This window comes from Tympanuchus pallidicinctus, unplaced genomic scaffold (genome assembly GCF_026119805.1).
Source record: "Tympanuchus pallidicinctus isolate F22 unplaced genomic scaffold, pur_lepc_1.0 scaffold3, whole genome shotgun sequence".
Classification (NCBI taxonomy): domain Eukaryota; kingdom Metazoa; phylum Chordata; class Aves; order Galliformes; family Phasianidae; genus Tympanuchus; species Tympanuchus pallidicinctus.
The window spans coordinates 42,061,305-42,075,164 of record NW_026294747.1 but is presented as its reverse complement, the minus strand read 5'-3'; the positions used below and the strand labels follow the sequence as shown (position 1 = coordinate 42,075,164).

The 13,860-nt window shown below is 36.6% G+C and overlaps 1 protein-coding gene across 2 annotated transcripts in view; it reads left to right on the top strand.

Moving 5' to 3' along the window:
• Positions 1-13,306, top strand: part of GALC (galactosylceramidase) — a 39,934-nt gene extending 26,628 nt beyond the window's left edge. For both annotated transcript variants that reach the window (XM_052693492.1, XM_052693493.1), the window contains exons 10-17: positions 29-156; positions 557-646; positions 1,709-1,798; positions 2,897-3,041; positions 3,707-3,887; positions 7,372-7,535; positions 8,910-8,986; positions 10,647-13,306. In XM_052693492.1, the coding sequence (XP_052549452.1) occupies positions 29-156; positions 557-646; positions 1,709-1,798; positions 2,897-3,041; positions 3,707-3,887; positions 7,372-7,535; positions 8,910-8,986; positions 10,647-10,790 (1,019 nt within the window). In that variant the 3' untranslated portion in view covers positions 10,791-13,306. The remainder of the gene's footprint in view (positions 1-28; positions 157-556; positions 647-1,708; positions 1,799-2,896; positions 3,042-3,706; positions 3,888-7,371; positions 7,536-8,909; positions 8,987-10,646) is intronic.
• The last annotated feature ends 554 nt before the right edge of the window (positions 13,307-13,860 follow it).

Sequence of the window (13,860 nt, the reverse complement as noted above, 5' to 3'; positions counted from 1 at the left end):
TTTCTTATGATTTTCTGTTCCATCTCAGCGCACACAACGCAATTTACACAACCAGGATGGTCCTACTTGCAGGTGGATGGACACTTAGAAGGAGGTGGAAGCTTTGTAGCTCTGACAGATGGCCTAGGAAACCTTACAATAATAATTGAAACTATGGTAATGTACATCAACAGAAGTAGAATAAATAAAGGAAATATTTTGTTACAAAGTGGCTGCTTCAATTTATGCCATGTCTGCAAATATCCTCTATAATGCTTGTGTAACTTCATTAATGAGACCACCAGAAATACTTTTTTTTTCTATCTAAACATTGTATAATCATTATATCACAAACTTATTTGATGACACTCTGTGAGAAATTGAAACTGTGTTTTTTTTTAAAGCTGAGTTAAAAATATTATAGTTTGTGCAATAGCAATCATCATTAAGATAGTGAAATAAATATTTACAAATTAATCCTGTGTTGCTTTTTATAGTTAGTACTATGTTTTTCTTGAACACTGTCATCTGATAGATTCCAGTAATGTATATTCCTTTCGTTCTTTCCTTTCTTCAGACACACAATCACTCTAAATGTATCAGACCTCCACTGCCTCACTTCCGAGTTTCACCTCAGCGAGCAACTTTCTACCTCAGAGGGTCTTTTGTAAGTAGGCATTAAATACATTTGGTCACTTTTGTAATGTGAATTGCACTGCATCTTGTGTGTACACACCTATGACAAGATGTCAAGATATCAGAATTGTTCATCTCCTGTGCTAGAGGTTATATGCCTGCTGAACTTTTAAATGTTCTTCTTTGCTTTTTACCATAAGACACAATGTCAAAACTGAATTTGTATTATTACTACCTTCCAATATATTTGTGTATATTGAAGAAAAAAATTGCTGGAACAGAGATACAATTTGGTTTGTCATTAGGATTTATTCTGCAGCTACTGCTCTGAAGTGCTGATACAGTTTGGCTGGCATGGTCGTGACCTTTCTAGCTGTCATCAGTTGCTTTCCAGGGAAAGCAACTAGGTGATGCAGCTGACTATATGACACAGGTTTTGTTGTTCTGTCCCAGCAAAAGATATTCTGAAAATCTCCATGTTTTGTATTAGAATATTCTGTTCATATTAGTAGTATTACTGTGTTATTAGGATAATAGCTTACTGATATATGTAGATTGCTCTGAAAGTAAAGTCTCCTATTTATTTCCATGGAAACCACAACATATAAAACAAAGAGCACGACAACAGAACACAACTTGATAGAGCAAATTCTCAGCTTCAGAACACTATTTTTCAATGTAGTCATCACCATTAGCTATACATTTCTATCAGCTGTGATCAATAGATTTCATGCTGTGCTTGTAATAATCTGCGTGGTTCTCTGGGTGGCTTGTCTTTCATGTTGCTGTTGCTGCTGCTGAAATGTACCATCCACCACCTCACTGTGCTCACATCAACTGTTTGGTGTACCCATAAGCATTCAGCAAGCATCAGTGGGCCAATGTAATATAGTAGGAAGCATTACTTTTGAATCGGCCCTTGCATAGTTAAGAAAAGGTAAGGTTTGTAATGGCTATCTGAGTTAATTGGTGGCTGCTGATGAGATCAGCAATTCTAAAATAACAAAAGTTAGACACTGATAGTTTTCAAAGCCAAAGTAAAATTGTGTTTGTGTTGGTTTCTTTTTTAATTTAATGCTATGTTTCATTGTAGTATTTCCTGAAAACTCTTCAGGTGTGGCACTCTAGGCTTGGTTTTGAATCTGCAAACTCTAGTCTTTTTGAGCAACTTCATCCTGTAAAGGTAAGTTGATTAGTTTTAAAACTCTATTGTAACTTCTTTGAATTGGTATTGCAAAAAAAAAAACAAAAAAAAAAAACAAAAACAAAATTACTTCAATTTACAAAATATTTGTAAAGTAAGAAATAGAATCCCACACATCAAAATAATCTAAGGTAACTTTTCAGAGAAGCTTTATGGTCTTCAGTGTGAATTCATGACGATAAGCGTTCATTAGGCTAGTAGTACAAATTGTTTTGTAGGTCTGAAACATTGCAGCATTTCAATAGGTATGTGCCTTGAGAGTAATGATTTAAGTGGTTCTAGTGTGATAATGAAGACTGTGGATGTCCTTTTTTCAGTTTTTGGGCCCACTTTACTACATTTTCAACCTATACATTTGAATTACAGTGAAATGTTTGCATAGTGTACCTCAGTGTTGTTTGTTGTGCTTATGCTAACTTATACTCTGCTGAGTGTTAAAAGTAGTCTGGTTTAGCAATTTTGTTCCTGCTACAGAAGGATTTGCAGGATGATATCTATAGTATTTATGTGGCCTAAAGGTGATAACCTTACAGCTTTCTGGCCTCTCTACCTGTATTCTTTTCCAAGACTTTGGGAATTATGTGCTCACTGGGTGCGTTTATAATAAAAATTTTTTAGAAGAGAACCTTTGAGATCTTTTTTTTTTTTTTTTTTTTTTTTTTGTACGACCCTAAATATGAGAATGTGAGAATGCGGGATATTCAACACAAACTGATTTCTGTTGAAGCAGCATTTCTCAAAAACAGAGCATTGTATGTACTGTGACTTAAATCTTGCCCTTGAAGGAGTATTTTAGTATACTCTCTGTAGTTTCAGGTGTGTGTTTTCCCCCATTCCTGGAACTGCTGCACTTCTATGCTTTAACTGTATATTTCAGGCGTGCTTTATTAGCTGTCTTTGACTAAAGTTTTACTAGCTGTATACAAACTTACCTGGAAGCAATGAAAACATGAGGGTATTAAATGTTGAGGCAATTTTTGCCTTAAATCGAACTTTAGAGGATATCCAACTCAGAAGCTTGGATTTTTTTTATGTTGCAATTTGATTTTTGCGACTTGAACTTTCTTTTAATTCCAGATCTGGAGGGGAAGTTTTTCTTTAGACCTAGATGTGGATGAAGTCTATACTTTAACTACACTCAAGACAGGACGGAAGTGTAGCTGCCCAGAGCCTCCACCACCTCAACCCTTTCCTTCAAATTACAAAGATGACTTTAATATTCGTAAGTCAGAAATCTCTTATCAAAAGCTTAATTCTCATACAGATATAGTCTCACTGTAGAAAGGCTGTAACAGTTGTTGTATTTGAGTCCATCTGATGTAGAAGACATAAAGTAATTTGAATGTTTCATTATTTTTCTCTGGTAATCTGTGTATGTATACCTCAGTTCCAAGACAGCTAATTTTATTCTAGCTCTTAACTAAGTGACTGCTACAGTTTTAAAATTCTTGATGCAAAGTTGTATCTCAAATGTAGTGAACTATTTTTTTAAGGGAATGTAAAAAGAATTGAACACCTCCCCTCTGAGAGCTGGGGCTCTTCAGCCTCGATGAGAAATTGTCTCTGGAGACCTGATAGCACCCTATCAGTATTTAAAGGAGGTCTATTACAAGGAAAGAGACAGACTATCGTGATCTCCAGCCCAAACAATTCCACGATTACATTAAAAGGAGAAAAAAAAAAAAAAAAAGAAACTTTGTATATTTACAAAAATGGTCCTGCTTCCAACTTCTAAAACTTGATTTTGCATATTTTTCTAGTATAAAAGACTACTTTGATACAATAGGTCAGAAGCCTGGAGGGTAGCTTCAGAGGAAATCTCTGACATCAAGGTCCTCAAAAGAAAAATAAATGTTTTGGTGCTGACATATTTTATTCTCTGAACAGGTAATCCACCTTTCAGCGAAGCTCCAAATTTTGCAGATCAGACGGGTGTGTTTGAGTACTTCGTAAATGGCTCTGACCCAGGAGATCATGTTTTCACACTCCGACAGGTGGTGATTCAGCGACCCATCACTTGGGTTTCTGATGCAGACCAGACAATCAGCATCATAGGAAACTTTCAGTGGTATGTAAATACTACTTTTTGTTGACATCTGAGAAAAGAGTGTCCTTAATAGTTTGAATTATTATTTGTTGGTCTCTTTCATTTCTCTTATTCAGTGCAAGAGAAATACAGAGAAATGTTTTTACCTTCAAACAGTCTGTAGTCATGTAGAAATGATGATTAAAGGGACTTAAGTTCTTGAGCCCTGCATGGTGCTATTACCATCACTATTAAAAGATCGTATCAACAAGACCTTATTTAAACAAGTCTTGAAAACATCCAAAGATGAAGATTTCATTTCATCTCCTAGTGGTCCACTGCCTTGGGAAAAGATTTCTTAGACTCCTATGGGGCACATTTATTCAAGCTACTTTTGTGAATAATTATGTGAGATGGTTCACTAGGAAGATTAAGTTAAAGTAGCACTAACAAAAAAGCAGGATCTGAATTTTGAAGTGTGCACAGATTTTTGTCTCTTTTAAAAACAGTGGGGAAAAGAAAAAAAGTTGATTCAATTTATTTTCCTTGATTTTGAATTGTTGCTTGATCATTACTAATTTGATCTATCTCATGTTGTGATAGTTTGGGAGTTAATTCTGTTATATTTGTTGCAGACTGCCATCTTCTGAGCAGTTCCTAGAATTGTGTATATTTAATTTACCTACTGCTTATAACAGTTGTATTCTTGGGTAGATGTAGCAAAGATTTACTGGAGTACAGTTATCATTCATTCTAGGAGCTATAGTGGTGATAATTTTGAATGAAGCAGTATATCTTTCAAGCTATGGCAGGGGAGATTCAGGCTGGACATTAGGAAGTATTACTTTTCAGAAAGGGTGGTCAGGCACTGGAATGGACTGCCCAGGGAGGTGGTGGAGTCACTGAGCCTGGGGATGCTCAAGGAAAGGCTGGATGTTGTGTTGAGGGACATGGTTTGTCCTGTAACTAGTGGTGTTCCTCAGGCGTCTGTGCTGGGTCCGGTCTTCAACATCTTCATCAATGACCTTGATGAGGGGATAGTGGCCACCCTCAGCAAGTTTGCTGATGATATGAAGTTGGGAGGATTGGCTGACACACCTGAAGGCTGTGTTGCCATTCAGCAAGACCTGGACAGACTGGAGAGCTGGGCAGAAAAAAACCGGATGAGGTTTAACAAAAGCAAGTGTAGAGTCTTGCATCTGGGGAGGAATAATTCCATGCACCAGTACAGGTTGGGGGATGACCTGCTGGAGGGGAGCTCTGCGGAAAGGGACCTGGGTGTCCTGGTGGATGACAGGTTGGCCATGAGCCAGCAGTGTGCCCTTGTGGCCAAAAAGGCCAATGGCTTACTGGGGTGCATTAAAAAGAGCGTGGCCAGCAGGTCGAAGGAGGTGATCCTCCCCCTCTACTCTGCCCTGGTAAGACCTCATCTGGAGTACTGTGTCCAGTTCTGGGCTCCCCAGTACAAAAAAGACAAGGATCTCTTGGAAAGAGTCCAGCGGAGGGCCACAAAGATGGTGAAGGGCCTGGAGCATCTCTCCTATGAGGAAAGGCTGAGTGATCTGGGTCTGTTCAGCCTTGAGAAAAGGAGACTGAGAGGGGACCTGATCCAGGTCTATAAATATCTAAGGTGTGGGGGGCAGAATGGCGAGGCCAGACTGTTTTCAGTGGTGAGTGGAGACAGGACAAGGGGAAACGGCCTGAAACTGCAGCATAGGAAGTTCTGCACAAATGTGCGCAAGAACTTCTTTACAGTGAGGGTGACGGAGCACTGGAACAGGCTGCCCAGGGAGGTGGTGGAGTCTCCTTCTCTGGAGATGTTCAAGACCTGCCTGGATGCCTACCTGTGCGACCTGCTGTAGGGAACCTGCTGTGGCAGGGGAGTTGGACTCGATCTCTGGAGGTCCCTTCCAACCCCTACAATTCTGTGATTCTGTGATTCTGTGATGGTTTAGCGGGAGCTATTGGTGATAGATGAACGGTTGGACTGGATGATCTTTTAGGTCTCTTCCAACCTTGGTGATTCTATGATTCTATCATTCTATGGTCTTAGCATAATATTTGAATTTAAAAAGTATTTGGATAAGAACCTGTTGAATAATTGGCTTAGTAACAGTAATTAATAAACTTAAGCATTAAGTTTGATTTATTATTTTTACGATTTGGAAGAGATTTTAATTCTTTTTAGAGAACGTATCAAATAACTGTTTTGTCTGTTTTTTCACTGTTATCAGGTCAGTGATGCTTTTTTAGAACATGTATAATGATTCTTATTTCTGGCCTTGACGAGTTATTGAATCATTTTGCTTTGAAGCCTATAAGCACACCACTGTCTTGTAGCTGAAGGTTGTTTTTGAGTTTCTAGATGTGTACTTTTGCAGTCCTGTATTAAAGCTTCGTGTTTTCCCCTATAACCAGCTTCCCCTCATTGAGCCAGTCATATCTCATGATCTGTGTAACAGTACACTTAAATTACTGCACTGAAATCTCCAGAAACTTCCCACTTCATTTTGGTTCTATTTTTTTTCTGGATTAGTGTCTTTTCAAAATAAAGCTTGTTTCTTGAATATTCAACTGATTATTGAAGCTTTACTCACCTCTTAACTTTTATAAGGAAAGTTTTCAAGTTCAGGTCCAGTTTGCCTGATCTTTTCTTGGGTACATGTTTTCAACTACTAATGCACAATATAAAAATATTAAACTAAATTTGCTCTGAATTTCTGAGATGTTTTCATTTCAGTTATCAATAGCAATTCTTTGATTTCACTCAAGAGTTTAGTTGGTTTTAATTCGGATTTTAATTTTCTGAAAGTTTATGTAGCTACTCTTGAAATTTTTTGTTTTGTTCTGATGAAGCATGAAGCTAGGTTCAAACCTAGCTGCATGCTGTAATTATTGATATTTAATACGCTTTGCTCCCAGTGTCATTATAATATGGTGAAAAATGTGGGAGTCTTGTGTTTAATACAAAGGAAGATAAGAAAGGTCTTAAATGACTTGTCTAATGAAAATGTATCCAATAAACTGATGCTTAAGCAGTAAGAAAAAATCTTATTCAATTCTAATGCAAGAGATGGAGGAGAAGACTACCATAAATACATATTATTGATTTATCTGTAAGCTGAGGTTATACAGGAGTTTTTCACACTTAAAAAAACAAAACCTATGTATAGTTGGAAACTTTCTTTATATATGACCTTTTGACTGTATCCATACTAGCAACAGTTCATCACAAGTAACTTAAGATAAGGAATGTAGGTACTGAATTTCTTGAGGAAGCATTAATAGGGTTGGTTAATTTTTACTTGTGAGAGGCTTGTACTGCAGTCTGAGGAGTGGAGGGGTATTAAGTAAATTTTCTAAGTGCTATCAAATTATTCTGGTATTTCTTTGCCTGATGGTAGGTTATTTTCCTTAACAGTTGTAATTAAATGTATAATGTGGTACTTTACAGTTGAGATGAAGTATTACCTCAGGAAAAAATCAAATAATTTCAGCCTGTTAAAACACACTGTTTCTCTTACAGGGTAAATCTGACAGTCACTTGTGACATCTACATAGAAAAGCCACTTGATGGGGGTGTGTTCATTGCTGGAAGAGTAGACAATGGTGGGATATATGTTCGTCGTACCAAAGGAGTTTTCTTCTGGGTTTATGCAGATGGCACCTACAGAGTCACTGGTGACCTAGGTAAGAAGCCCTTTCCTAAACTGGATGCTGATAGATGGGCGTATTGCACTGATAGCCTTGATAGAAATGATGTACATTCTGTTTTTGTTATTCAGCTGCAATCACTATGAATTTGATTCATGTGCTGTAACAGTGGTTGCATTTTGTATATGGCTAGATCATCTGAAGGTTACTGGCTGCTCCACTTCTCATTCTCAGCTTTCTGGATATCCTTTCAAATATCTCCAGAATCACAGAGCTCTAGGGGTTAGAAGGGACCTCAGGAGATCATTTAGTCCAACTCTCCTGCTAAGAGGCTCCCTAGAGCAGGTTGCACAGGAAAATGTCCAGGAGGGTTTTGAATATCTTAAGAGGAGACTCTACAACTGCTCTGGGCAGCCTGTCCCAGTGCTCTGTAACCCTTGAAGTAAAGTTTTTCCTTGTTTGTGTGAAGTTTTTTACATTCTGGTTTGTGCCAATTTCTTCCTTGTTCTGTCCCTGGGCACCACGAAAAAACAACATGGCTCCAGCCTCTTAATACTCTCTTTAGATATGTATAAGTCTTGGTAAGATCCCTGCTCATTTTCTACTTCTTCTCTATGGGTAGGCAGAGTACGTGTAGCTTGGGAATTCTATTACCTTCTCTTAACACACTGATTCCAGGGGAACCTCATGTTTAAATCCACAACAACTGAAGTTTCACCTAGGTGTAATAAATATATATATTTATTGTATATACATGCATACACTTGGGTTTAGAATGAACTGCACTGTTTATTTCTTGAGACATGTCAGCATTGCCTAGTAGAAAATAACTTTTTTCCATGCTGAAATGAGGGGAATGTGATTAATGACTTCATTATTTCAGATGGGCATGCTTGTTAGGCCATAAGGTATTTTTTTCTTCCATAGCTATTTTTCATCATCTTTATATTTTTCTAAGAAGGTGTCTGTGTGGTAAATTACCTCGCAGCTGAAACTGCCAACTGAATAATTGAAGATTCTTCTTCTAGTGCTTAGTTGTTTTGTTTTGTTTTTTTTCCCCAACTCTCTCTCCTGATTTTAGCTTTGCTTACATTTTGACTAGAACTAAACAATGTTACATTGTGGCATCTCAAAATCTCTGAATTTAAAATCTTCTAATACATAAAAAAAAGTTTAGTAGAATAAGTGGTGTGCTAGCTACTGTCACACTTGGTTAACCTGTACTCCCAAAAGATGGAATCTTCAGTGGGAAAAAAGCTCCTAACAGAACAGTAAACTACACCTCTGTAGTAAGATGGTGGTCCTGAACATCTCTGAAAATGAAATGCTTTCCTTTTGCTAGCTTGATGCTATCTGGCAGTCTAGGCAAAAGTTAAATGACACTTTGCTAACCTAGAGCATGTTTTGCAGCTGGAGAAGAAATATTAATGAAAGGGCTTTCTGGTGTCCGACATAATGCTTGGCACACACTTACTCTCAACATCCAGGTAAGAGCATGATCAAGAAGCTGGAAAATCTGCTATGAAAATTCCATTCCTAAATGGTTTAGACAAAAGCATGCTATTTTACTATTTGCATGAGGTGATCCTGCATAAAACGTTGATATATATATTTTAATATAAATGAAGACTAAAATACCACTCATTCTATTTCCTGTATTTTTGAAGATATCTTGAGAAAATGGAGAGGGTATAGAAAGTAACTGGAAAAGAATGATTATGACCTAGCTACCTGTTCTGAAGATTCTTGGTGAACTACTTAACTGTTTTATAAATCTGACTCCAATTATCTTTGCATGTTAAGGCCCTGTGTATGATGCCTCTTAAGGACTTGGAACTAGGGAACTTGAATGAACTGCCATTTTTCTTTCCTGTGCTGAGAAAGCATGGGCATTGTTTTGATGTGAAAAATGGCCCATTGTTGATTAGAAGCCTACTCAAAGTGTGGGATCTTTGTGTGGTGTTTCTGCATTTTTTTTATCATAGTGAGAAGAGTGATACCAAACTTAAAATATACCTGTGCAGTTTATCTGGACGTGACATTGGTGCAACTAAAGGGCTTTAAATTCCTCAGCTGGGTGCCTAACCCCCTTGGCTAATACAACCTTTGCAACTGCAAGAGATCTGAAATAATTGGGAAGCTTAAATCCCCTCTGAAGATATCTTGTACTGTAACGAACTCTGTAAAATTCTGTGCTAAGTCTCTAACAGATAAACTGTCTATGAACATTAGAAGCTGTTTGGCTTGGTGTTTTTTTGCTTTTTCTGCTTTTGTATTGATAGACAAAGGAATGCTTTTATCTGAGGCATTCACAAATGTTTGTATAGCCACACTTCTGTCAGTAATTGCTATCTGTAAAATGAAGTTTGAGACTTGCTAGCCTGAACAGAGTACTAAAAATGAGTGTAAATTATCTAAAACAGAAAACAATGATGTTGGTCTTCAAATCATGGTGCTATAGAGTTGCATGTACCAAAAATGCCTTTGATGTAATAAAAGAATTGTAGAGGAGGCTTTTTGAAAAACAGTCCGGTTTTACATATATTTGTAATTTTTATAGATTCAGTACAGGTAAACTAGAATGTTCCCCCCCCTTCAATTTAATATTGGCAAGATAAATTTTAACTGTTCTGAACATTAATGGTAACATTCTACTTAAAAGTTCCTAAATCCCTTTCTCTCCTTGGTTTGATGACTAAAATACATAACTCTTTTATTTTGACCTGTGTCTAATTCTTCAGAATTAATGCCAGGTGTGTCATGTAATAGAACTGTTTGTAGTTCCAGGTAGTTCTAGTTTTGTTAAACACCTCAAAACAGGTGAGCATTTGAAGGAATGTGATACAGATGCAAGAGGAAAAACAGTTTACCTTTGAGATTCTGCACTGAGTTTGCAAGCTGAGAGTTTGGGAAAGATAAACCTTTTATATACACTATATAAAAGCTTGTTAGATCTGTTTCACAGAGTTGATAGGCACTGGATGAGCAATATTTTGAAGCGCCTCTGCATGGAAAGCATGTGAAATGTAGTTGAAAATTCACTGGACATCTTTTTGACTTGCCTCGTCTGCCATACAGGTTGTCTTGGTGTGAATACACTTGATCACTGGATTTCACAAAACAAACTCTTTCCCTTTTTTCTGCCAGGGCACTTCTGCCTCAGGACTGTTAAATGGTTATCCGCTCTGGGAGAACGTCACCATTTCTCAACCAAGTCATGGCTGGGCTGCTATTGGAACTCGCTCGTTTGAGTTTGCGCAGTTTGACAACTTCCATGTTGAAGCTAGATGAGGTAGCTTTTGCATTTGGAGAATGTCATCATACTTTGAAGAAGAGTCAGCTCAAACTTTGGGGACAGCTTAACACTGATGCTGATCTGTTGGCAAAGAATCTGAATTCTCACCCTGTTATTTTATAAAGCTTTACATTACTAGTTACCAGTGTAAGTTTCATCCCCTGGTTGCTATGGAATTTTTACTCTTAGAATTCTGGGGGTAAATTTTAGTTCAAGGTAACGATGAAAACAAAATCATAGATCCTTTTATTCAAAAATGATCAGATCTTAACTTCCTATCTCATTTTCAAGCCAAATTTGAAAGTTAACAGAAGATAAGGGCCTCTCAAGCTGCTTTTTTTTTTTTTTTTTTTTACACTAACGTGACTGTTGTGTCCATTCCTTTCACTGTAAGAATTAAATACCAATAAGCCTAATGATCTAGTGGCCCCATGCAGCTGTACTATAATTACTTTCAGATTTCATTTGGATGAAGAACCTATTTCTTCCTGTATTAAGAAAAACAATGTTTTGTCTATTTATGCTACAGTCTGAGTCTCAACATTACAATGCTAAAGGTGTGTTTGATTACAACTTCCAACTTTTATCTCTAGCCTTATAAATATTTCTTTTGAGCAGAAGGGAAATCTCTTATGGGTGATTAGGCAATGTAGGATGTGCCTTAAGTTTCAACTACCTCCTTTTTTGAAATAGATTGAATAGATTGTTGAAATAGATTAAAAGATTAATAATCAATTATTGATAGCCTTTATGGAATGATGTTTTTTGTTGTTGATGTTTGTCTGTTTTTGTTTGATTGTTTGTTTTGGTGGTTTATTTTTGTTTTGCATTGTACAAGAATAAAAAATGGGTCCTGGGTACTTAATTTATGCCAGGCTAAATGTGGTAAAAACTGTCTTTTAGAAGCTTGAGCATCCATCTCTCATTTGTGATGGATCTAAAACTTTGAGCAGAAATTGAAGTATATAAAAACGTTACTCAGATGGTTGTTTTTGTAGCACAGAGAAGGTATGGGTACTATCATGTCCTTGCATAAAAGGAAATGAAAAATATATATATCTTAAGGCCTTGCAGTCTAATCATAAGGTGACAGCAGATGGATACAGATGGAATTGCTTGGTGTATCAGGCTGCACTACTGTCCAACAGTATCCCTACTCCTAGGCTGCATGGAGTAAAGTTCAGATTGAATTCTGGATCCTTCAGAAAAGAGGGATTCTCTTTTGTTGCTACTTCACTGTTTTTTGAAGTTACTGTGCTATCAAAAAAAAACCATCCAGATTGTAGTGAGATAGCAAATGCTGTCTTCATGAGTTGGCTTCTGAATTTTTCTTTTGGTCATTTTTGGATGAAAATGATGTCTATTCCATAACAAAATGTATCCCATGTCTGCATCCTTTTTTTAACTGGCGAACAAGAAGTTCTGGAGGTGTGACGGGGCACTAATATTTGTATGAGGCTCTCTGTAGCATGCAGTATCTCATCTTTGAGAAATAGATTTGCAATATACTTCAACTTATACTAAATATTACTCTGATCCATTTTATTTTGAAAGCTAATTTCAGTGAGCATTGACTTTGCTTTTTGATATTTTCAGCTAAGGTAGAGTTAATGCAACACAAATTATTACTAGACTTTTTTTAAGAAGGTTATCTTCCAAGTCAAGTTTTAGAGAGATCTCAATTTCCTAAGTAGAGATGAGTGTTTTATTTCTTTCAACAATTACCACTGATACCACTATTAATTGGTTATGAATCATTCATAAGTGCAGATTTCACACAAGCAGTAACCTTGAAGAATGATCTAAATGACTAAACTTTAAAACTCTTGTAGAGGACTTTCAAATATTAACTGTTTATTTAACTGGGTAAAAAATGAAAGCCAGCTTTCCAGTTGAGTTGCATTTTGATAGTCACAGTGTGGGTGCAAATCTGTTCATTATTTGCTTGATTTCAGAAGCGATGTCACTGGGATCCAGATGTGAAGGAATTTAACTTAAGGTCCTTATATTCAAGTAATATGAATACAAAAGAATAAGTTCTCAGAATAAACTTGTTTCAGCTGTGATGATTTTTCCTAGTAGCACGTTTCTTAAAGAGTTCATGTTAGCTTGTGTGGGCTGCAAGCAGTGTCGTGTAAGAGAGATTAGCCAAGATGCAGTTTATCCAAAGGAGTTGTCCAGTTGGTCTTTTTTACTACCCTTTAATGCACTAATGTAATAAACTACTGTCATATTGTGTACTAAGCACAATGTATTTTGTCACTGAAAATATTGATTATTTTTTCTAATCTTAACTTATTAATGGTAAAGGATTAAACTGTTTTATGAAGAGAATAAGGGATCTAATAGTGATATAATGTTGTTCACTCTTGTGTGTAATTCTTCACCCTTCAGCAGGCTGTAATATCCTTGCCAGTAACAAGCTGTCAGATCTTTCACTGAGGGGTGGATTTATGTTGTTGATTATAAATACTAATCATTTCAAATGGACAAATAAAGCATTTAAAACCCCTTTATTTGTAGTGACTGCTTTTGTTAATGGATCATGATGTCCTCCAGCAAGAAAGCTGCCAGTTTTTATCATTGTGATTCCTAGTAAAGATGATTGCCCCTATGTTAACTGGATTGGAACAATTTTTCAAATGCCAAACAATCCTCGTTAACAAATATCATAAAATCAGGACTTTTGTTGTTTAAATGAACGTTATTTATAGTGCTCAGTATACATTCTGCTTCTCTTTATTATGATGGTTTTTGTGCATGGTTTTTTTTCTCTTTTTTTTTCCCTTTGCATTTATTTAAAGGGATTAAACTGTACTTAAGGGTCATTTGTACAAAACTGCTGAGTACTGAAGTCTTGTGAGCTTAAGCTGACAGTCTTTTTACAAGTGTGGAAGCAGGTAGTGCAATTCAGGTATATACTAAAGTTTACATGAGAATTTATTTTTTTTTATTTTTTATTTTTTTTTACCTTGAGTAACCTTTTGGGTCTAGCTTCAGTTTTTAAAATTATTTTTTACTCCCCTCTCCAGGCCTCACACTTCTGGATTCAACTTTAAAAGGGGA